The 24,966-nt window shown below is 37.1% G+C and overlaps 1 protein-coding gene, 1 long non-coding RNA gene and 1 other non-coding gene across 4 annotated transcripts in view; 1 reads left to right on the plus strand and 2 right to left on the minus strand.

The window, feature by feature from the left end:
* LOC133532174 (serine proteinase stubble-like) overlaps positions 1-24,966 on the minus strand; it is a 49,024-nt gene that overhangs the window by 17,467 nt on the left and 6,591 nt on the right. The window contains exons 2-3 of one of the 2 annotated variants that reach the window (XM_061870725.1): positions 12,356-12,933; positions 1,905-2,084 (exon numbers count right to left, since the gene is read on the minus strand). In XM_061870725.1, coding sequence (XP_061726709.1) covers positions 1,905-2,084; positions 12,356-12,683 — 508 coding nt within the window. In that variant the 5' untranslated portion in view covers positions 12,684-12,933. Of the gene's footprint in view, positions 1-1,904; positions 2,085-12,355; positions 14,358-24,966 lie in introns of those variants that run through there. The other variant, XM_061870726.1, reaches the window with a different exon arrangement.
* Positions 4,548-4,619, minus strand: Trnad-guc (transfer RNA aspartic acid (anticodon GUC)). Its single transcript has one exon. It is a non-coding gene; the product is annotated as a tRNA-Asp (tRNA).
* LOC133532179 (uncharacterized) overlaps positions 9,463-24,966 on the plus strand; it is a 49,074-nt gene continuing 33,570 nt past the window's right edge. The window contains exon 1 of the long non-coding RNA XR_009801659.1: positions 9,463-9,590. This is a non-coding gene — a long non-coding RNA (uncharacterized LOC133532179). The remainder of the gene's footprint in view (positions 9,591-24,966) is intronic.

The following is a 24,966-nucleotide window of genomic DNA, read 5'->3' on the forward strand; positions in this document are numbered from 1 at the left end:
TTGCGTGAGAGACACTTCCAAAGTGAAAAAAAGTGTCCCCCCCCCCCCTGTAACTTCTAAAATAACAGAATGAAAAATCTAAAAAAATATATGATATACATTACCATGCAAACTTCCACCGAAAATTGGTTTGAACCAGATCTAGTAAGTAGTTTTTTTAATACGTCATAAATGGTACGGAACCCTTCATGGGCGAGTCCGACTCGCACTTGGCCGCTTTTTTTTTTAATTTTCGTTACATGTGTGGCATCTCGCCAGTAGTCGGAGACGTACGAACGCAATGAAGCGCCGGCACTTCAATGAGGTGTGGAATCATTTTATTGGAGATGCCGACTCTAAACACCTCAATTTTTTTTGTTTTATACTACGTCGGTGGCAAACAAGCATACGGCCCGCCTGATCGTAAGCAGTATCCGCAGCCAATGTACGCCTGCAACTCCAGAAGAGTTACATGCGCGTTGCCGACCCTAACCCCCTCCCACCCCTCGTTGAGCTCTGGCAACCTTACTCACCGGCAGGAACACAACACTATGAGTAGGGTCTAGTGTTATTTGGCTGCGATTTTCTGTAAGGTGGAGGTACTTCCCCAGTTGGGCTCTGCTCTAGATCTGGAATGACATTCGCTGTGCTGTGCCCTACCACACAGAACGAGATGACATTCACAGTGCCCATACCTCTCTTGTGGACGTAGTTTAAGGACGTACCCGGGACCTCAATGGTCTCGTTTAGGCCGTCGACAACGACAACTGTCAAACATGATGAAATTTTCGGTGAAAAAATTCGGTGAAAACAACAAGAAATAAGGATGGCATATATGTGGCATTATTGTCGATGGCGCTTACGCCGCACTGCGTCGCGCAGCGTAGTATTTGTATCGGAGCATCGTTTATTACGGCGGAAGCGCCACCGACAATAAGGTCCCTTTTCATAGATAACGTCACATATTTCCTTCGGAACTAATGTGAATTCTTCGTAATTTTATGGTATTTAATAATTTATTGTGTTGATACAAATTAACGGTTGTCTAAAATATAATATAATACCATGTTGGTGGCAAACAGGCATACGGCTCATCTGGTGGCAAGCGGTCACCGTAGCCTATGGGGTCCTGGAACACCAGGGTGTCACATACGCGTTGCCGACACATTTTTTTGTTGTTGTACATGGGTGGGCTTTTTTATATGTCTGAAGATGGTAAAGACATACTTCACTACGCATAAAAAAGTAAAACAACTGAAACTTTTTTAAGATAACATGAGAAGGGGAATAAACCATGACAATTCTATCATAGCATCAAATGTATTGAAAATATTCATGCACGTAATAGTACATTACGATACAAGTGCGAAAAATAGGAAATTCGAAACGAGTGGCGATAAATTAAAACACGACCGAAGGGAGGGCGCCATCGACAATAAGGTCCCTTTACATAAAAAAAAAATGGCGAAATCATATCATAAGTCATATTTTTTCCTCTCAGAAACGCGTGGTTACATCTTTCGGGTTCATCCTGTTAAACCGTTTAATATCAACGCCCCGATCATGCTCCAGGAACATAAGTCCATGTCCCCCCCCCCCCCCCCCCAGACACGGATATGCTGAGCCCGAAGGGGTATCGATAGTATATTTCACACAGCACACTATATTTACTGTTTTCATTAGGTATATTTTATTTTATTATAGTTTCGGCGTCAATATCTTATACGACCGTTTTTGGCGTAAGCAGACGCTTATGGGAAAAGTTACCAGCTACATTAGGGCTCATGCTAGACAACGTCCATAATGTTTATTTAGGGTCGCCGTTATCGCAAAACGATGAGGAGGACTATATTTATCACTTAAAAGCATTACTTTATTAGTATTGTTATGTAATGATATACATAATACACTTTTTAAACACTTACTGGCATTATGAATCGTAGGAGCCACCTCTGCAGGCCGTTCAGTCGTCTCTCTATCCACGCAGCAGGCCCATATCATGCCCCCAGAGCATAGGTCCATAGGTTTCCCTCCCCCCAGCACGCAGGATATGCTGAGCCCGCAGGGGTACCTGGAGCCTCGGTAGCGGCATGTTTGGGGGATCACTGGAAAGAGAAAATTTGGTTTATTATTATTAATAATAATAAAACACAGTTGGTTCTGTACAAGTAGGTATAACATTCATAGTATTACGAGTACCTGTAACAATTCGAGACCTTACTATTGGCCAACAAATTGAGTCCTAAGCATATAATAAATAAATTATACAGATATTCAATTATTTATTAATTTAAACTTTATTTCACAAGTAATAAAACTGTGGAAACAGATTATTTCGCGTATAATGCGGAGGTAACCCGAGTCACCAAGGGCTCGGAATGTCGCAGGATGTATTTTATAAATGTACTATAAAATACATCCCGCGACGTTTGACGACGCGACGTGCAATGACGGCGGGTAAGTGAAATTTCGCAAACGAGGTCTTTAGATGCACGACAGCCGCAGGCTGGAGAGAATTAAAGACTCGAGTTTGAAATATTCTTACCTCCGGAGTTACACACAATATTTTTCATCACACTTGCGAAGAAAACCTAAATTTTAAGCGAAATAATTCTTAAATACGGTGACATATCAAACATTCGTCCGCCATATTGTCATTCTTTGACAGGTTAGGCATAGAAGACACAGGTGAGAGGTAAATTCTAACCCCCTTATTCATAAACGTCTACTAAAGTTGACAAGCCGCTAATAATCGTTTGTCCCTTTCCATCATACCAATACGTGGGAAAGGTACAAACGATTATTAGCGGCTTGTCAACTTTAATAGACGTTTATGAATAAGGGGGTATGAAAATAAAGTGCTCCTTAGTTTAACATCCATAGCAGATGGCGCTGTACTGCGCCATGTTTTGCGGTCATTGCATTGTCAAACGTCACTTTTGATAAAGTTACCGCAAAATGTATGGAGCCATAATGTACAGCGCCATCTCGTTTACCCGTCAAATTCGAAGCACGAAATTGTCTTAGATTATATCTAATTCAATCAATGTATCTTTGGTACAACTTTTTCATTTCTCTACGCGTCTACGATTGTATTTTAGAAGTTTTAACGAAAAAAAAAATTAAATAGTTCATATAAAAAAATAAGAGAAGCGTAATCTCAAACTGCTTATTTTTGTGAAAAAACAATATTATTTAGCAGTAATTAATTGGTAAAAAATTCTGTAAGATATCGTATAATTCAATTAAGGCGCAGTAGGTTCAGAAAAAGGAGTTTAAAAAAGTTGTGCTGCTTTTTTGATCAAAATATGACTGACATAAAAATATGCCTTTCTCGAGGAATCTTAACGTCTTTCTCGAGGGACTGTATCTATTCAAATCCTGAGTTTCGCCACAGATCATATAATACTAGTACAGATACCCAATCCCATACTAAAAACGCGCACCGTCCTAAGTATCCAATACCTGTAAGCTATTTTTTAGTTCACAGTTACGAACTAGATGGCGCGATGCTAATAAAACTCTCGCAACTAACATGGGAGGGCATGGTTTCGCTATCTCGCTAGCTCGGTAAAAAAAAACACGAATACAGCACTTGAAAATTTCCTTTAAAAAATATTACTCTTTTAACAATTGAGCCCGTTACAAACGGAGCGATGTATATTAATATACCGTAAGAAACCCACAGATATCTTTTGTATAGCTAAGCACCACACACGCCAACGTTACCAAAATATATATCGCTGTCTGTCTAGCACCTACATTGTGAAAAAGACGAAGTATATCAAAATATATCGTAATATACCGAGCTATATTTCGGAAGGTAAAAATGTTAAGATGCCTTGCTATAAGATATCGTAAGATACAAAAATATATGTTATAGCTTCGTATGTGGATGCTGTCAAATAGTACGTATAATATATCGTAAGATGGCTTGCCATAAGATATCTTTTAATATATTATCGCTCTGTTGACATTTCCCTGCATTTATATTTATGAAGTAGCATTATTCGTCAAAAATAATCCTGATCGATTTCAACGTCATAATGTAGTATGTAACTCAGGCCACGTGATAGTGATAAGATAGTAAGCCAAACTGCCAATACTGCTCTATTAAAGAAAAGTTTATTTGGTCTAGCGCCTAAAATATATAATAAGATACCATTAGACATTAGGAATTGTAATGTTGACATGTTTAAGAAAAGGATGAGAGAATTGTTATTGGAAAAATACTATTATAATATTAATGAGTATTTAAGGATTTAGTGTAGTTATTTAATTTATAATTTGTACGCCGAGAGGCAAAACATGACAGACATTATTGTAAATATAAGATCACTACTTGTATGTCCACTCACTCATGTTTTACAAATAAATTATCTGTTATCTTATCTGTCTGTGACGGGTTATATGCACAAAAACTAAAAATTTAAAATTAATATTTAAATAAAACATGATTTCCGCACTCCCCGGCACGCATTTCCATTTTACGCTCAAGTGAGTAGACTGAAAGTGAGAGAAGAGCATGAACTTACTGGGCCTTAAGTTATTTACTTGGGCAAAAAGTTCTCTCCGGCGGGGAATCGAACCCCGGTCTCCCGCGTGACAGGCGGGGATACTTACCACTATACTACCGAAGATATGAAAATGCAAGTGAAATTAGCTATCAAAATCGCTAAAAAATATCGATAAAGTCAAGTTAAGCATACATGTTAAACAAAGAGTAAAGCAAGTATACAGTGTGTATTTTTGATATAAACTTAAACTAGACGTAGGTTTAAGTGCTATAAAACAATTCTGAAAGATTTTTTTAGTTTAGTGTTCACTACCAGAGCATAATTAATTTATTATTTATTTTATTTAAACTTTATTGCACACATAAAGAAAAATGTACAAATGGCAAACTTAATGCCAAAAGGCATTCTCTACCAGTCAACCATTGGGTCAAACAGTGTAGTCACAGTGTAGTGTGTGTAGTGTTAATTTAATTAATTTTAATTAATTTTTGTTTTGTATTTCGTACATCATGATCACTTGTGACAGTTGTGACGTCGCGTCATTAATGAGACGTTTTGAGTTAAAACAAAGTAGGTACTGACAGATTGCTTGCTGAATTATTTTGTATGACAAAATAAAGTCATCCATTTTTAGGGTTTCGTACCCTATTACTAAGACTCCGCTGTCCGTCCGTCTGTCACCAGGCTGTATCTCATAAACCGTGATAGCTAGAAAGTTGAAATTTTCACAAATGATGTATTTCTGTTGCCGCTATAACAACAAATACTAAAAAGTACGGAACCCTCGGTGGGCGAGTCCGACTCGCACTTGTCCGGGTTTTTAGATAAAACCTATGAAAGTGTGTTAATTACAGTCTAAACTAACTGCCCTTTGATTATGTGGTCGTATCAAAAATACACGCTGTATATCTTAATCAAATCTAATCTATGCTTATTGCTTATCTCAGTTAATGACCAAAGTCGAGCACTGTATTTTAGGGTGGGCACATAAGGCACATTGCACATGTGTTATCATTAATATGAATATTTAATTTGGTACCTTATCGACCGTGCAGTCATTTTAATTTTAATGATTGCATACATTTTTATGACTTTACATGTAGTTTTCGATGGACTATAAATTGTATTAATTTATGTAAGTATATTAGAAAAATACCGTCTGCTCATCGAATCGTGATAAAACACATAAACTTCAGTGTTAGTAGAATCCCGAGTTTCAAGATGACTCACGTTACAACCATCAGAGCCCTTAGTGTTAATTTATTCGATGTCGAAACGTGACGTACGCGTTTGCTTTAAGTCTCATTTTGTATGGGAATTAGACACAGCGCGCCAAGCGGAACGTTTTGGAAACTCAAAATCCCATACAAAATAAGACTTAACGCAAACGCGTACGTCACGTTACGCCATCGAATAAATTTACACTAGGGGTACAGGGCCCGGGCCGAGGCTTCTGACACTTCTTTCCCTGTGACAGCTGATCGGTGATCACGTGATGCTTTGTATAGAAAACTGAAGTGTTGGACGCCCCGGCCCGGGCCCGGTTCGTTCTAGCTTGAGTTATTCTTTATTTAGAACCTGACAAGTTCAAGCTCCATCAAGCATAAAATATGCCTATAACTTCATTATCCTATAATTTGCATGATCTATAGATCATAATACTCTCGCCCGTGCGCGCGATAGTGAAACGATCGAGGGTCGTTCACCGCCATATTGATCTATAGATCATTGCGTGCGCATAGCGTTACGTGATTTAAGTAAGTAATAATGTTTATGGTCGATTCCTGTTATTTTAGTAAACATGAGTAAAATATTTACTATACATTTAGCGTACATAATGACCAGACATCGGAATTTTGGGGGCAAAATTTAATGACTAGTAGAGAGCTCCTATGTCGATAAATTAAATTATCGATGTTTCTTTTTCTATTATTTTTCTATACTTATTACTCAAAGGTTAATTGAAAGAGATCCCTGAAAGGGATAAGTTCGCCTTTGTACAAATGTTTTTTCCTGTTTTAGGTTTCTTTTTGTACAATAAAGTGTTTTACTACAACTAGCTAAAATATAATTGTATTAACGTGAAATAAAATCTACTAGTAGTACTACATAAATCTTATCGTCTACGTTTACCAGCTTATAAATAAGGATTGCAGCCTCTGACAGCGGCTGGGACAATATATAATTAATATCTAAATCTAAAAAAATTGTCCTCAATCTCTAGGCGAACCGATTGGTTGTCTTGATTCGTTACCTAGTGATTTAGAAATAAGACATTTTTAAAACTGATTATGAGCATTGTAGCTTTTTTACAATTCGGTAATGGCACTCAGGGATCGGAAACCGGTATTTTTTGTATGGGAACGAAAACGGTATTTTTTCGTTCTTTGTTAATTACTTCATTTCTAATTAGGCAATCTAATAATACGAAGTCGTTATCTGAAAAAACAACTGAGTCCTACATTTAGAGTATAAAATAAACCGAAATATATGGTTATTTCGATGTTTTTTGCAAAAAACCGGTTCCGATCCCTGATGGCACTTTATGTATCAAAATTTTAATAAGCTAATTATGAAACAAAATAATAACCTAATTCCCTTCTTTATTTTAAAGCATATTAAGTCATTATTTTTTTTACATACTTAATCTTAAATATAAATACTGTTCACGATAAAAACCCGGACCCGGGTATGTCCTTAAACTACGTCCACAAGAGAGGTATGGGCATTGTGAATGTCATCTCGCTCTGTGTGGTAGGGCACAGCACAACGGATGTCATTCCAGATCTAGAGCAGAGCCCAACTGGGGAAGTACCTCCACCTTACAGAAAATCGCAGCACTAGACCCTACTCATAGTGTTGTGTTCCTGCCGGTGAGTAAGGTTGCCAGAGCTCAACGAGGGTGGGAGGGGGTTAGGGTTGGCAACGCGCATGTAACTCCTCTGGAGTTGCAGGCGTACATAGGCTACGGATACTGCTTACCATCAGGCAGGCCGTATGCTTGTTTGCCACCGACGTAGTATAAAAAAAAAGTGGTCACTTTTACCGAGCACAGTACTAACTTTGCGTACTTATCTAAACTTTATCACTGGAAACTTTTAGGGAAAAAGGATGGATAGTCTAATTTATCGATATAACTTCCTCCCTACTATTACCTATAGTTTGTACCCTAGAATTCTATGTCGAGTATTATACTATGTAATATCATGAATAGAAAAAGTAGGTAAGTCTGTATGTTATTTTTTTGTAAGTCCACTAACACTATTTTATAAGTATTTAATGTTTTAACTAAGAAGTATAAATCATAATAAATAAATATATGGGGACAATCTTACACAGTATCCTAGTCCCAAACTAAGCAAAGCTTGTACAGTCAGCGTCAAATACTTTGTAGCAGTCAAAGTGGCCAAATAGTTCGGTACACCATACTAAATATATGGTGTACCGAACTATTTGGCTACTTTGGTTGTTACAAAGTATTTGACGCTGACTGTACTATGGGTACTAGGCGACAATATACTTACGTATAATAGATAAATATATACTTATATACATAGTATGGTTTTGTGTCAAAATATAGTTATTTTATTTATTTACCGCTAATGTTCTGAACAGTACCCCTAGTGTAAATTTTATCGACATCATAACGTGACGAACGCGTTTGCGTTAAGTCTCATTTTGTATAGGATTTTGAGTTTCCAAAACGTCCCGCTTGGCGCGCTCTTTCTAAATCCAATACAAAATGAGACTAAACGCAAACGCGTACGTCACGTTTCAAAATCTAATTTATTTATAATAATAATATAATAATACCGTTATTGCTTTCACATTGGTGTTCATACAGATGTTCTTAATGAATAATATAATGTTTCACAATATGACACCCTGTAAGGGTATTGCAATTTTATCTAACACTAACACATGAAACAATTATAACATACCTACAAATTACGGAATACTCAAAAAAAATAGTTTATAGTATATGCCTATTTATGGTATTTGTTATCATCTAAATATTCTTGTAAACAATAGAAACAATTATTAATTAAATAAGTTTTCAAGCTATTTACAAATGTATCATATTTTGATTCTATCGCTATTTCTTTAGGAAGACTGTTGAAAATTCTTACAGACATGTTATAGGGACTTTTGTTACTCATTTGTAAATTACTGGCAGGAAGGGCAATCTTGTTTTGATATCTTAGGTTCAAGTTACTAGTATTTACACTAGGGGTACAGATATTTATGTAGCTTAAGCACTGGGAAATGTATATTTATAACCATTACGTTGGTGAATTTATGAGAATAAATTACGAGTACTACTAGTGGCTCTGATCACGGTGAACTCACAATGATCTTAAGCGCCATAGACGCAATTGGCGCTTGAGTCCTTAAAAATTCCAAAAATTGGATTGATAAAAAAAAAATCATAGAATCTCGTCACAAAATTTCACGAGAATCGTTTGTGACTAGCGACCTGTAGAGAACATCCGGTCCGGGCATATGAAAGCAGTTTTCCCGAGTCAAACGGAAATCTTCGGTAACGCTGCGAAAATTACGCAAAAAAACCGTAAACTCGTACTATTAACATTTGCACCAACAGTCGTAAACAAGTTAAAAGAAAGTTTATGTTACGTTGCGTAATTTTCGTAATGTTTAAGACGACATTCGTGTGTCGCTGTGTCATTGTATCTCCGTGACACAACCCATGACATCAGTAACCGACTTTCCTATTATCTATGGAAGGTAGAGGCAAGGAACAGGAATCTCTTTAGGCAGAACTGTTGCAAAAGTGTCCAGCTGTAAGCTATAAATAATAGTTCCAAATCTCTCCAGAGTAGCGCTAGAGTAGCTAAGAACTTAGGTGTTATTGACGGAGTGAAGTGCGCTGTCTATGACTACTCTTACTCGCATATAAGTGCGAGCGAGATGTATAGAACATAAATTACGTTCTCGATAGCGTACAGGGAGCGTGCATGAACTGTAGGAGGCAGCACAGGAGCCGTCAGATTTTTGGCGCGAGGCGTAAATGTGATGTTTATTGTTCCGATGTAGCCCACAAGATGGCAGAACCTACTATGCACAAGAAAACACGTGACGTGTACATGTGCATGTTTATGGTTCTGATTCAGGCCACAAGATGGCAGACCCTCCAACGCGCACGGTCCGTGTCAGTGACTCATGGTACGGGTAAATTTCACGACTGTCACAAGTGCTCACAATGTACGACATACATTGCCGCTCAAATAATTTTCAAAAATGAATTATGCTCTAGTGGTTAAGAATGTATATAAAAAATAATAATAATCGTTTCATAGCATTAAAACCTACGTCTCTTTTAAGTTTGCAGTTATATCAAAAGTGTGTTTTTATATACTACTTTTTTATATTTCTTCGGTGGCAAACAAGCATACGGCCCATCTGATGGTAAGCAATTACCGTAGCCTATGGACGCCTGCAACACCAAAGATGTTACATGCGCGTTGCAGACCCTAACACCCCGCTCCCTCGTAGAGCTCTGGCAACCTTACTCACCGGCAGGTATATTTATAAGTTGAAATATATATATATATATATAAAACAAAAGGGATTTACCGACATAAATATATACTGGAAAAAAGTGACCATGCATGAAATGTCTGAAATGTATCACATACCTATATGAAATACAGGCCCAGATTAGACCTAGGGCCCCTAAGCACTTAGTATGCCACTTGAACTTTAGGGGCCCCCCTTCTCTATCTCAAAACCAGTACTAGGCCTGGGCCTTGTCGACCTAGGCAGAAATCCGGCCCTGATGACATGATATTCAATTTATAATTGCCGCTTAACGATTAAAATGCCGCAATGAAGCGTACTCCCATCTTAAAGGCCGGCAACGCACTTGCCACCCCTCTGGTGTTGCGGGTGTCCATGGGCGGCGGTTAAAGCTTAACATCAGGTGATCGATCTGCTCGTTTGCCTCCTATATAGCAAAAAAAACGCATGCAATTATCATTGAGGTAGAGGCCCTAATAAAAACAATCCTATGTCCTTTTATGGTTCCTCTACACGATGGTCCATCATACTGGCCATTAAGATGGACCAGCGTAGAGGGTAGTGGAGTCGGATGGCTTATGGCGCGTCGGGATGGCGATGGGATGGCTACGGTGGCGCTTCTCTATTCCCGCCAGTGCTGTCTTGTCTGAGGACTGGCGCCAGCGTTACTGGCTTCGTCTAAACCTAGCTTTATGGCAGAATGGCGTTGGGATGGCCACAGTCGGCTTTTCGTCCGTATATCAAAGGTGTGTGCGCATCGACACGTGGCCCATTCCATAGTGCGTGCTCTCAACCATCGCATGGCCATCTCGCTGGCCCAGCGCTGGGCCATCGTGTTGAGGTGGCATTACGAGACTATCCGGGGAAACTATCTCCATAACAAATATCGTCCTAGTAAATCGGTTCAGCGGTTCAAGCGTGAATAGGCAACATATAGACAGACATAATTACTTTTGCATTCAGAATATTAGTAGGAAATGTAGGAATGAATTTAGATTTTTTTTATTAGAGAAAAATCACAATGACAAAATATTTGATAAGAAAACCGGACAAGTGCGAGTCGGACTCGGCCACCGAGGGTTCCGTACTTTTTAGTATTTGTTGTTATAGCGGCAACAGAAATACATCATCTGTGAAAATTTCAAATGTCTAGCTATCACAGTTCATGAGATACAGCCTGGTGATAGACGGACGGACAGCGGAGTCTTAGTAATAGGGTCCCGTTCTACCCTTTGGGTACGGAACACTAAAAACTATCGTTAAACCAAAATGGTTTGTCTCGATACTCCATTCATTACTGCCACAAAGTTTGTAAAATATTTATTTTGTTCCCTATAGACAACGGATGTCGTTACTCGCAATTTGCTCTAATTCGATTTTAATTGTGCAACTCACACGATTCCGACAATTTCATAATTACATTATTGTGTGAAAGTTATGCTAATATCGCTTTAATAAGGTTATTATTAATTTACTTACATTACCTTTTTTTTTATAAACTGGCGATTGACCCTAGTCACACCTGATGGAAAGTGAAGACAGGGCCTAAGAAGGAGCTCACCGGTTCAGTAGTAGCCTATTCACTCTTGCTTTAAAGAGACCGAGGTCATATTTATCAGGGAATACAGATGGCGGGAGCGCATTCCATTCTTTAGCCGTCCGTAACAAAAAAGACGAGGCATACCGTTTCGTGCGAACAAATGGAACGTTTACCTATAAATAATATGCGCATTCTACGTTTTGACGTATAAGGTATTTCAACCATTATATAGACACACTGCGATAATTAAACCTACTGTGTTCAAGTTAGTTCGAAGTTAAAACTTTCATATAGTAGTCAATAAATCCAATATTAAATTTGTCAAAATAAGAATTCAAAACTGAGAGTCCTTTATATAGGCCTTTGGGAAGCTAGAGATTAAAATACAAATAATACATTAAATTGTACAAAAAACCATACTGCCATACTGATGTTGAACCATGTTGCCATACTGATTTGCGTCTATTTAGAACTATGGATAATATCACTTTTGCTGTAGCATTTGCATTAATAACTGAAGTGTGTCGTGAAATAATATTCATTTGTGTTAAAAATTACCTACATCAACTTTTAATTAGAATAACCAAAAAAATCTACTATATTTTTATATAAGGTAAACCTTTATCTTACTTCTTATATATTATTAAAATATAATGAATAAAATAAACAGTCTATATACGTCCCACTGCTGGGCACAGGCCATCATGCGCGAGAGCTTAGGCTATTAAATAATAAATTGACGATATTAATTTATACTCTAAGTTTAAAAATAAATACTCACTTTTCCCCAACAAATCCATTATGGAGTCGTCCTCTTGCGACGCGCCATACGAACTATGGTATGAGCCTTTTCTCCTTCCCAAAGCATCCAACAATAAAATATCCTTCTCCTGCTCATTCGCCGGCCGTCTCCTTTCCGACTTTATTTCCTCGTCCTTAAGGTCCAAATCATCTTGCAGCGTCAACACATCATTCTCTATTTCAGCACACACAACACCCAAGATCGCGAACAACAAAAATACCTTGAAACCCATTGCACTGTTTCTTCTTCTAATTTTGAAATTTTTATTTTTAATTTCGTATCCATTGGTTCGGTTTTCACAACACATCACTGTTCAACGTTCCATTTTAGGTTTTTTATGAGGGCGAGTTTGTTGGTTTTCGCGCGGTCGTGGCGTCCGGACTGCGGACTATAAAAGACCTTTTTATTTTTTTAAAGCGATGCGTCCGCTCGCGAGGCTCGGGAAATCGGAAGTAACAGCCGCGCGGCGACTGAGTTCCTTTTCACTTTCTTGCCTTATTTTCCTGTTAGGTTGCCATACTGATATAGTATAATTATTTAATGGCTTATAACATTACCTGTAAAATTAACGATGTTGGTAAATCCCTTTCTTTTATATCCTTAATAATGTTGTTTTAGTGTGCGTGATATGATTAGCATAAGTGTGGCAATATTTAATTACCTATTAGTTTTGTTTCAGTAGCTCAATCGGTATTAACATTTTATTGCATTATATATATCAATAATTTTATTGTAAATTTTATGTTGGTATACACTATACTTGTTTAATAATAGTGCTACCTATTTGCAGTAATTCTTGATTGAAGAAAAGTTTTTTTTTAATTCAATTGGACAGGCATATGAGCTACAAAGCCTGTCAAAAAACATTGTCAGGAGAAAAAGGCGCGAAATTCAAATTTTCTATTGGACGAACCCTTCGCGCTTACATTTTTTAAATTTGCCGCTTTTATCTACTGAAGGAAATGGCTTGACAGGGTATAAACTGATGCCTAGACCATATAAATTAAAATGTTTTTTAAAAGCATATTGAATTATTGTTATACTATGCCATCTTTCTTTCTTTCCTGCCTTATTTACCTACACCATAGAGAAATAAGTAAACTTAGAGTGTTCACTCCATACATCAGTTTCCTCACTTAATAAATAATAAGTTGTATGGAAGGTAGCTATGCCAAAATGTATCTCGCTTAAAAGTTGAAACTTTACTTATTCCACGTATATTTAATTCATTAAATCATAAAGTATTAAAGTTGCACCTAAAATCTTCTAAGTATTTAATCAATCGAAAAACATATGGTACTTTTCTCCACCCTATAATTGTCTAAAAAGACAATAACACCCGCTTCCGTTTTCACTAATTCCATAGAACCTTTGTGAAATTGCCCTCCTTCCTGTCAATTTCTTTGGCCCTATCAAATACCAATTAGCTGTCAATTTTACGCAATTCAAACCGAAAATAACCTTAACAAATGTCATTACTAAAATACCAACCGATTATCAACTTTACTCCCGTTCCAAAAAGTTTAACTTCGAAATTCAAATGCCAATTTAAAAAAATAAGAGATTAAGTGAGAATTTAGTCCAATGAAAATTGCACTTTAATATTATAAGGTTAAGGTTGAATTTGGATCAAATGCTAATGTATTTATGACGTTTAGTAGGCCAGTGTTCGAATGTTTTGGAAAGCTGAAGCGAAAGTTGGCGCCTTGCGAGACTCTTCAAAACTTGCGTCTTTTATTAGATACGTTTTGATTTAGACTTTACTCGTATTTGAATAAGGTCCAATTTTGAAGGATTTTAAAAGGTGTTATGGTAGAGTGACGATAAAAGGTTGTGTAGTGTTAATTTGTATAATATATTAGGTGCCTGTAGTTTTATTTCACAAAATTGTTAATATAAAATATCTTTTTCGGTATATAACTGGTTAAATTTGTAACATTTAATTTAGATATGTCATTTAATTTTTATGGTTACCGTAATATAATTCATATGAATATAAATACACTTAGTATATTAAGGCTCATAAAATAGTAATCTTTAAAAAATTGGCTAGGATTAAGACTATTTTCCAGTTAATTAAGAATACGACCGGGCATTTTCTTTAAATATTAAATAAAAAGACATGCTAAATCATCTTCTTCAATAATGTCAAGGAGGCCGAATGTAACACCACTACGTAACCGCGAACAGAAATCGAAAGTGATTTGAATTCAGAACGCACCTCAGACAAAATAATAACGAACAATGTTCCAAACGCTCACTAAACTTATGCAACCATCCGACTATGAAAAATCAGCGGCCCATTTCTCGAACGATATTAGTCTAATATTATTAGTGTGTTGTCATGGCAACCCATACGATTTGACAGCTGTTCGTCGTTCGTGGACTAACAATAATATTAGTCTAATATCGGTCGGGAAATGGGCCTCAGCTGGGGCCCATTTCCCGAACGGTATTATGTTAACGGCAAAAATCATGGAACATTTAAAAGAAAATTTGGAGTGTTTTTGATATTTCAACGGCATCTGTAAAATTTCTACCGCTTTATGCTTTAAAAGTTGAATGTCCAATTATTCGTCCTTTACGTTTCCTATGTATTTAATGAAAGCTACTGCAATTGGTTTCAATATTATTAACCAATTAAAACTGTTTTTTTGCTCCAGTCATGGGATGTATGACAGCATTCATTTTCAAGCTTACAAATATCAATGAAAAATTAAACTTAAGCAGTTCTTTGGCCCTTGTTTATGGTAAAATGTTGCCAGAGATTAAAAACTGATGGTAAATACTTGTTTTACAGGATTTGTCTATACCATCCCATTACTGGTGCCTATTCCATTATAGGGGTGTTTACTACACGTCATTTTTTTCCAAAAGTAATACGAATTTCAGCAAAAAATTTCAGTGGAAGGTAAATATTGATATTTTAAAAATAAATATGTAAAAAACGTAAAATCTCACTGCCTTAGACTTAGAAGGTATCGCTAAGAGACTCGGGGCGGCGTTAACGTGATAAAGGTTGCGATCCCCGTTCGGGAGCCTACCGCGAAAATCAAAATTCGCATATTGCGGGGATTTTTCTCTTTTACTCTCACTGACGTAATTAGAGTGACAGAGAAAATACCCGCAATTGACGAACTTCGCGTTTTCGCGGTTATAACCCAGGCTCCTTAGTCCAATAAATATCGCTTGCCATTCAGCGCGGGAAAGCCTCGAGTATGTTTGGCATATTTGGACAGAGTGGGGGTTGGAATGGGGTTTATGGTATAGATAATGTAAGTATTAGTTACCCCGTAGAGGACGTACCCGGGCCTTAAATTACGTCCAAAATAGAGGTATGGGCATTGTGAATGTCATCTCGCTTTATGTGGGTTGGTTTGGGGGTTGCACAGCACAGCGGATGGCATTCCAGATCTAGAGCAGAGCCCAACTGGGGAAGTACTTCCACCTTACAGAAAACAGCAGCCAAATAACACTAGACCCTACTCATAGTGTTGTGTTCCTGCCGGTAAGGGCTTCTCTACATGTTGGCCCAGCGTAGGCCAGTCTAAGGGACGCAGCTATACGGTGGAATGAGATAGCAATATAACTTGCTCCCTCTAACGCATAAATGGGCTACGGAGACTGCTTATGGGCCGTATGCTTGTTTGCCACCGGCGTAGTATAGAAAAAAAAAGTTAGCTTTTGAGGCGATCTGCCTTTTGTTTACCTCTACCTACTTCTGTGCTTCTGATGCTGTTTTCTTTCTGTATTGTTTTTTATAAAGGTGGATAATAAAGAGTATTTTTATTGTAGTTAATTTTTAGAGTTAGTTTTAGTGCGTTTGTTCAAAATTTGTTTAGTTTTCTATGTAGGTAAGTTGTCTTAGATTTTAATTTATTTGATATATTGTTCTTGTGTTGTGCGAAAAATGTTTACCATATCTATAATAATTCAATGTTTTTTTTAGAACAATAATAACTGCATCAATAAATTGCTCTGATATTTAGATTAAGATGATATTTGTATTTGACGATTTAAAAGTGCTTGTTGCTAGGCCTATTTGAATAAAGAATATTTTGAATTTGACTTTGACTTGTATGACCGACTCTAAATTTTTTTTTATTCGAACGTACACTGACACTGTAATTGACACTAATGTCATTTAGTTATCGCGCATTATATGGAACGTGGAGGTAAGGAAAGAAATCTCCATATACCAAAAAGTGTCATCAAAAAACCTTAAATAGGTGGCGCTACAATACCTACAGTAACTTGAACAAAAAAATCAAATCATAGACAGCGCACTTCACTCCGTCAATAACGCTTAGGTTCTTAGCTACTCTAGCGCTAATGTGGAGAGATTTGGAACTATTATTTATAGCTGACAGCTGGACAGTTTTGCAACAGTTCTATCATAAGAGATTTCTCTCCTCTTAAATCCACACTCCATAGCGCATTATAATATACTGATGTCAGTGTATGTCAGAATTGATGGCCTCTGAAAACCAAATCTGTCACAGGTCACAGTCACGTTGTGTCGTAAGATTTACGACACTTTTTCTAATTGTAACTACTTTGAAAGATCTTTGACTGAAAATGATGGACTGGATTATGTAGGCATTAGGAATAGCAAACCAGCTGATTCACTGCTTTTCACTTTCGCTCGCAAATTGTAACCTTCAATGAAAAACGTATCAACTGCGTATTGGTTTTAAACGAAAATCAATTTTAACATTACGTTGTTACGTCTCAAAATGGAATGTTTTGGTTTTATCCTATATAAATATCGTTTGAATATCGAATGCTGCAAAAAAATAAGTGTTTTGAAATTTAATGCTATTTAAATTGCTAAATTAGATGGTAAGGGTATGCTACCGTCTTATATAATATATGTACCGGTCAGTATAACTGCCCGGAGCTCCTGGAGGCTATCAGTTTCCGAGCTCCCACCTACAGGACACGGACACTGCCTATTCGCGGTCTCGACGGCTGCCACTAACGCTGCTGGGGTACGAACTCCGCTGCGTAGAATTTGTCATAATTACAATAAAAACCTAATCTCGGTTGACATATTTAATTATACGCGATCCAACTTTAAGCGCAAAGTGAGCTTGCTCCTATAATGTTAATTATAATTTTAATTACCTGTATTGTAGCTTAATATCTTTTGTATTGTTTATTGCTGTGATTTAGGCCGAACTCGATAATCCTATTTTTGTGTTTATGTACATACTAGTAGGATATGATAAATATTGTAATAGTTTAGTATTAATATAAGTAAGGATGTCTGTTTTAAGTTCTGATTACAACGCTGTCGTAAAATTATTGTCTGAACTCCTAGTGGGAATTGTGTTAGGATGTAGGCTAAATTTATTATTTTAGAATCTTATCCGTATATATTACTGGCCTGGATCTGTTTTTTTCCCCAATAAAGAAAAAAAAAGGCTTTTATATTTTAAAAAATCCGGCCAAGTGAGAGTTGGACTCGCGCACGTCGGATTCCGTACCATTACGCAACAAACGGAAAAAAATCACGTTTGCTGTTTGGGAGCCTCACTTAAATATTTATTTTATTCTGTTTTTAGTATTTTTTGTTATAGCGACAATAGAAATACATAATCTGTGAAAATTTCAACTGTCTAGCTCTCAAGGTTCCTGAGATACACGCTGGTGAGTGCTGGTGACAGACAGACAGAGAAGAAACTTCCTACAAAACCGAAGTTACACAGCGATTCAGAGACGAATAATGATGTCCGTTTCTAATGTATGGCACTATCCCTTTCGGCTATTTAGGGTTGTCAACATTCAAGTCATTATCTTATCTGTGGTTGAGCACGCAAAGGGACGTTTACTTTTGTATTTCATGCATGGCCTAGTTGCCAATACTAATATCAAATTAAAAAAAAAAAAGCAAAGGGACGTCAAGTTGTGCCAAAAAGAAGACACGCTAGACTCATTTATAAAATATACTAAAAATGTAATAGACACACTAAAGACCTTCAACAAAACATAGAAACATAACATACCAGATCGCACTTTTAGCTGAAAATTTCGGACACGGCCGCCCGTAACATCGGGGGCCTGCAGTCTCACCAAAATGCTACTACATAGTCACCAATAACCACAACAATAGACAGTACCTACGAAACAAAGAGCAACCGGCCGCCCGTAATTCTAGCGAGGGCCGATTGACTCACACCAATGACTCTACAAAAGAAAAAAAAAAAAAAAAAAAAACTGCCCGAAACTACTCACTACCAACGCAACTAGGCTAAGGGCCGTTAAATACAGGTCCTTTGTTTAGTCACCTGGAATAAAGGTCAGACAGCCAAAATGTATGAAACAGCCAATTTTTTTTTCGAGATTTAAGGGTGAGTTATAGTAAAAGTTGCTCAGTATGACCTATACAGGGTGTCTCTAGCCGTTGGACAAAGCCGAAATGTACATACATAATTATGCATTAGGGTATTTAGAACCAGTGTACAAAGTATCATAACAACCGGTGTAGCGGTTTCGAAGAAATTAACAAATTACCATATTTTACTTTGGAGCAGCCTGTACTCGTATGTGTTAGTAGCTCCTAAGGTAATATCCTAAAAGAATAGTATGGAACCTTCTTCGACCTTTTTGATTATTATTTTTATTTATGACACTAATAAGCTTCTGACTTTTGAAAAATGTCATCATTATCAAATATTTTGAACCAATTGTCAAAAACACTGCCAAAAGATTAACACAGTATGTTTCTTTCTGTTGTCGATTATTGCAAATAACTTTTGTTCGAAAAAAATATTTTTATCTAATTTTCTTTAATCTTTTGTTCTAATTTAAAAAATATGAACGTCAGAGCATTCGTGAGAAGTAACCCTACGTGGGATTTCAGGGTTTGTTCAATGGCTAAGGTCACCTGTATATTCACCCCGCAAATTATTTCAGATGACTAAATACTTAAACAACCCGTATAAGTATCTAGCTAATAACATTTTAATTCAGTCTGTATTGACTTAGCAAAATCTATTAAATCCTAACACAATATATCCGATATATTTCTCACAACATCTAATGATATTGCATAATCTGTAATTAACTATGATCAACTAATTAAAATTCCATTAGTAGAAAATTTGATTAATGTGCTCGTTGAGATGTTTGAGCTGGTGAATGAATGATGAATGATAATTGATTATCATAGAATTAGAATTTCTGAAATGACAATGACAGACTTCGGATGAGCAACTTTAGGGCATCCAATATCGGACTATTGTCAATCTGTACTATTCTGTACCCCTAGTGTAAATTTATTCGATGGCGTAACGTGACGTTCGCGTTTGCGTTGTCTCAGTTTGTGTGGGATTTTGAGTTTCCAAAACGTTCCGCTTGGCGCGGTGTGTCTAAATCCCATACTAAATGAGACTTAACGCAAACGCGTACGTCACGTTTCAAAATCGAATAAATTTACACTACGGGCTCTGTACCCCTAGTGTAAATTTTATCGACATCATAACGTGACGAACGCGTTTGTGTTAAGTCTCATTTTGTATAGGATTTTGAGTTTCCAAAACGTCCCGCTTGGCGCGCTCTTTCTAAATCCAATACAAAATGAGACTAAACGCAAACGCGTACGTCACGTTTCAAAATCGAATTTATTTACACTAGGGGTACTGATATCGTCGGTTAAGATAGTAAACCTGCTAAATCAATTTTTGAAAATTATTTATTTCTAACTATAATGTCTACAAAAATAGTTATATTTTTTTCTGTTTTTTTAAATGGATTTGGCAGGTTTACACTCTTAACGGACGATATGGGTTTACATTTACCGGGATTCCGTAATTATACCGGTATTGATATTTTCTGTTTATTTGTTTGTGGAATTTACTTTTCATAAACTATTATTTTTAATAATTAGTTTCATTAAAAAATATTTCAGTTGAAACATTTACAATAATCGCAGTTTTAATCGTGTTTATTTTTTAACTAAAATATATTATCCATAAGTAGATATTGGCCCCCTTCGAATCCAGCAGCCGTAGCACGGTCGCATTTTTATCGCCCGTCACCATGCCTGTCATGCTCTAACAAGTATGTAAGTGCGAAAGTGACAGACATAGCCACCACAGTATTACAATAACGTAAAAATCAGAGGGGTTGGATCTTACAATCTCTAAATATAGGCTAATTCGAACGTACAATGACATAATAATGATTTAATGACACTTAATTTTGGCCCTTAAACTACGTCCAAAAGAGAGGTAGGGCACTGTGATTGTCATCTCGCTTTCTGTGGTAGGGCACAGCGCAAATGTAATTCAAGATCTAGAGTAGAGCCCAACTGAGGAAGTACCTCCACCTTACAGAAAACCGCCAGAGCTTAACGAGGGTGCGGAGTGTTAGGGTCGGCAAAGCGCATGTAATTCCTCTAGAGCTGCACTATGCACAATAACTGAATGAATGTCTAAGCCACATCTTTTACATAGTATTTACATAATTATGTTTTGTTTGCATAAATGACTAGTTTTGAAACGGACATAACCGTCATTTTCTCTCAAGTATATGCTATTCGCAGAAAAGGTCGTCTTGTGTTGAAACATAAAACAATGAAATGACATACATACGCCATTCCAAACATGAGCGAGGCGAAAACAGTGCAAAACATATCATCATAAGGCCTTTAACATTTTGACATTTATGCAGCGTTTGTATGTGAGGGACAACTCTAGTAGCTGTATAAGCCAATGTGGGACCGGCATTTTCGACCACATTTGTGACAGCTAAACGGAGCCATGTTGGAAACACCTTCAGGTGGTTTGTGCCGCTTCGCGCGTTTTCGGGTAAGGTCTTGGAACCACGCGTACAAAACATATACAGAGTGTAAATCCAATATGGGCAATAAATTAAATTAGATATTGAATTTTGAATTTTGGAGGCGCTGGTGGCCTAGCGGTAAGAGCGTGCGACTTGCAATCCGGAGGTCGCGGGTTCAAACCCCGGCTCGTACCAATGAGTTTTTCGGAACTTATGTACGAAATATCATTTGATATTTACCAGTCGCTTTTCGGTGAAGGAAAACATCGTGAGGAAACCGGACTAATCCCAACAAGGCCTAGTTTATCCTCTGGGTTGGAAGGTCTGATGGCAGTCGCTTTCGTAAAAACTAGTGCCTACGCCAAATCTTGGGATTAGTTGTCAAGCGGACCCCAGGCTCCCATGAGCCGTGGCAAATGCCGGGACAACGCGAGGAAGAAGAGAGAAATATTGAATTTTGGCGACCGGTCTGGTCTAGTGGGTATACTGCCTATAAAGCCGAAGGTCCCGGGTTTAAATCCTGGCAAGGGCACTTATTCCTGTGATGAGCATGGATATTTGTTCCTGAGTCATGGGTTTTTCTATGTATCACAGTATTTATAATTATGTATATACTATATATATATCGTTGTCTGAGTACATAACCCTTCTTGAGCTTACCGTGAGACTTAGTCAATTAATGTAATAATGTCCTAAACTATTTATTTATCTACTCGTATATTAATTATTTAGTGTAAGTAAGACCGGTTTTTGATCCGTCTTTACTTCTGATTAATGGTATCAGTCGATACGGTTTTGAGGATCAAATATCCAATACGTATTTAATATAAAAGTCATAATTTGTGTAGGTACGATGACGTTTACGAATGTCCTATAATATTTATAAAAAAAAACATTAATTAAGAAGTTTTTTTAAGTTACACTTAAGAGGGAAGAATAGCTTTGTGGATATATTTCGTTAGATACGAAACGTTTACGATAGATACTTAAGTCTCACTCGCGCCGCTATATGTCTTGACAAAGTATGAGCGAAATGCTTACATATATATGTAATGGCAAATGTATATGTGAGCGTACGCTGTATTAGCTCGGCGAGCGATTGGAACACATGTGCAAGCGCATCCGGTAACACAATATCATTTGCAAAACTCTCGCGTTCTCTCGCGTGCAGTTTATGTGAGAGGTTCCGAAAATATGTGTCATCTCTTTCTTTTATATTGTACACTCAGTGTCAATGATAGAGATAGTGGATTAAACAACACATCAAAAATATCTGTATATAGTTCGAGTTATTTCACTATCTAATTGTTAAATGTTTTTATCCGTTAATTTCAAGGCAAGGCATTCTTGAGCTTAAATTAAGTAACTTTCCCAAAGAAACCGGTAATCTGATTAACTCCATTTCGGAGATACTGGATCATTTATTAGGGTTCCGTACCAAAAAGGTACAAAAGGAACCTTTATGGTGCGACTCTGTCCGACTCTGTGTGTTAATTACACTGGAAATTGCTATAAGACTACATTAAAGACACCTTTTTTCAAATAAAAATCCTCGACAAACGTGCATTACAACGCGGAAATTAGTTTGACAATTTGGCGATGGATGGTGCTGTACAAGATTATATTTAGTATAGGTACTTCTGATCAAAAGTCTTTCGCCTTTATAGTTACACGATATAATTCAAAGTTTATACGGAACCCTCGGTACGTGAGTAAAACGAACTTACACTTGACCGGTTTTTTTATCTGATAAGACCCCTACGAGCGAGTACATTTGCCTTAGGGCCTGTTTACATATTGATTAATGATTAGTGTTTACAAGTTAATACATTTGCTACTAAACGCAAGTACTATTTCGGACGATCGATGTTCGAAATGACATTGATATGTCAAATTTTTCAATTGTTTGTTTAAGTTAAATATAATACCCGTAGTTACTTACCAATACCCCAAAGTTAACGGAATTCAATAAAAACACGGTGTATAGCATAAGTAGAAAAATATCTAATACCTACTTAGTGTTAACTTTAGTTAGAGAATTGTAGAAATTTTAGCGCGTAGTCTGTTCTACTACTTTGGATGCTGTCTGTATTCACATTCAGTACTTTTACATCCGAAATAAATAGGTATTTACAGTACATATGGTGCTACTTTACCGCACTAGTGCGAATATTAGCATATTACGTTACTGTGTCGAACATTTAAAGGACCATATGTACTGTAAAACGTTGTACGATAGATGTGCGAATAGGTAATATAATATAATTTCCTATTTTTCGCACTTGTATCGTAATGTACTATTAACACTTTGAACGCTTTATATCATAAACACAAACTTCACTCTAACGCCAAGCTTCCGGGCGCAAGCGAGCTAAGCCTTACTCGAAAGTGTGAAGGTTACTTTGACAGCATCCGCCATAACACCTATAGTTGTCCTTGTCGCTGTGGGCACGACTAGTAACGACGATTTTAGGGGTTCTTGGCGTTCAAAGGGATAACTTGTTACATACTTACTAACTTAGGATGGTAATATGTATTATTACCAACTTCTTAGTTCAATACTTTTTGCCAAGGCTCTTTATATTAACCGTTATTGCTTGTATATCGATAACAAAGTCAGTTTTTTTTTATGATATAGAAGGCAAACGAGCAAACAAATCGTCTGATGGTAAGCGATTACCGTGGCCCATGTACACCTGCAACACCAGTGGGGTTGTAAATGCGTTGCCGCATTTAATACAGGTTGTTTATTTAGTCACCTGTAATCATTTACGGGGTGAATATACAGGTTGATTTCTGGGTCGTGATCAAGAACCACTTTTTCTGACTCTGTGAATGATCCACATTATCATATGGTAGTATTTGATTTAAATATAATTTGTGATTTATTTTTTATTTTTAAGTAAAATTAATCTTATACTAAGTAATCATGGTCACCCTATGACTTTTGACATACGCTGTATGGAAAGCGACAAGACGTCACATTGAGTAGGGTGACCAAATTGTATGCAAAAATGTTTTTTTCTACTGGTCATCTGAAAAATAATCATCATTATTGGTGATAATAAATAATTAGCAACATCATTAGGCTCATCTTTGAATTCTGTACGATGTATAGTTCTCTTGCTCCACGACCCCGAAATCACCCTGTATAGGTCATAGTGAGCAACTTTTACTATAGGACCAACCCCGAAATCACGAAAAAAATATTTGCATACATTTTGGCTGTCTGATCTTGACATATTCTATGGGAGAGTAAATTTTTTTTTACCGATGCCGGGGTTGGTTCCATACTAAAAGTTGCTCAGTATGACTTACATATTCACCCCGTAAATTATTGCAGGTGACTAAATAAACATCCTGTATGTGAGTACGCTCTTTTCTTGAAGGTTTGAAGGTCTTATCGGTCTGGAAATACCGTGGCCACCAGTTTAGCTGTGCGTAGGGCTGCCATCCGTCCGGGTTTCCCGGATTTGTCCTAGTTTGGAGGCCGTCCGGGGGGGGGTGTCAAGAAGTGTCCGGGGAAAACCCGGTCACTTTTCATGTAAGGAAGCACATTAAAACTACATGTAAAATTAAAGGTCTTGTTTTTTAAAAATATTATTTTCGGACTCGTCCGGGGAAAAATGCGATTTACGCCAAATGTCCGGGTTTTTTAAACCTTTGTCCGGGTTTGGCGAAATTTGAGATAGCAGCCTTAGCTGTGCGAGGCAGAAAATTTCTGAAGCAACGCACAGTTGAGGACTGAAGATGGAAAAGTCGTATGGAATAGCAAAATTTCGACTAATACTCGGCGAGCGTTT

This window comes from Cydia pomonella, chromosome 26, assembly GCF_033807575.1.
Source record: "Cydia pomonella isolate Wapato2018A chromosome 26, ilCydPomo1, whole genome shotgun sequence".
In the NCBI taxonomy this organism is placed as follows: Eukaryota; Metazoa; Arthropoda; class Insecta; order Lepidoptera; family Tortricidae; genus Cydia; species Cydia pomonella.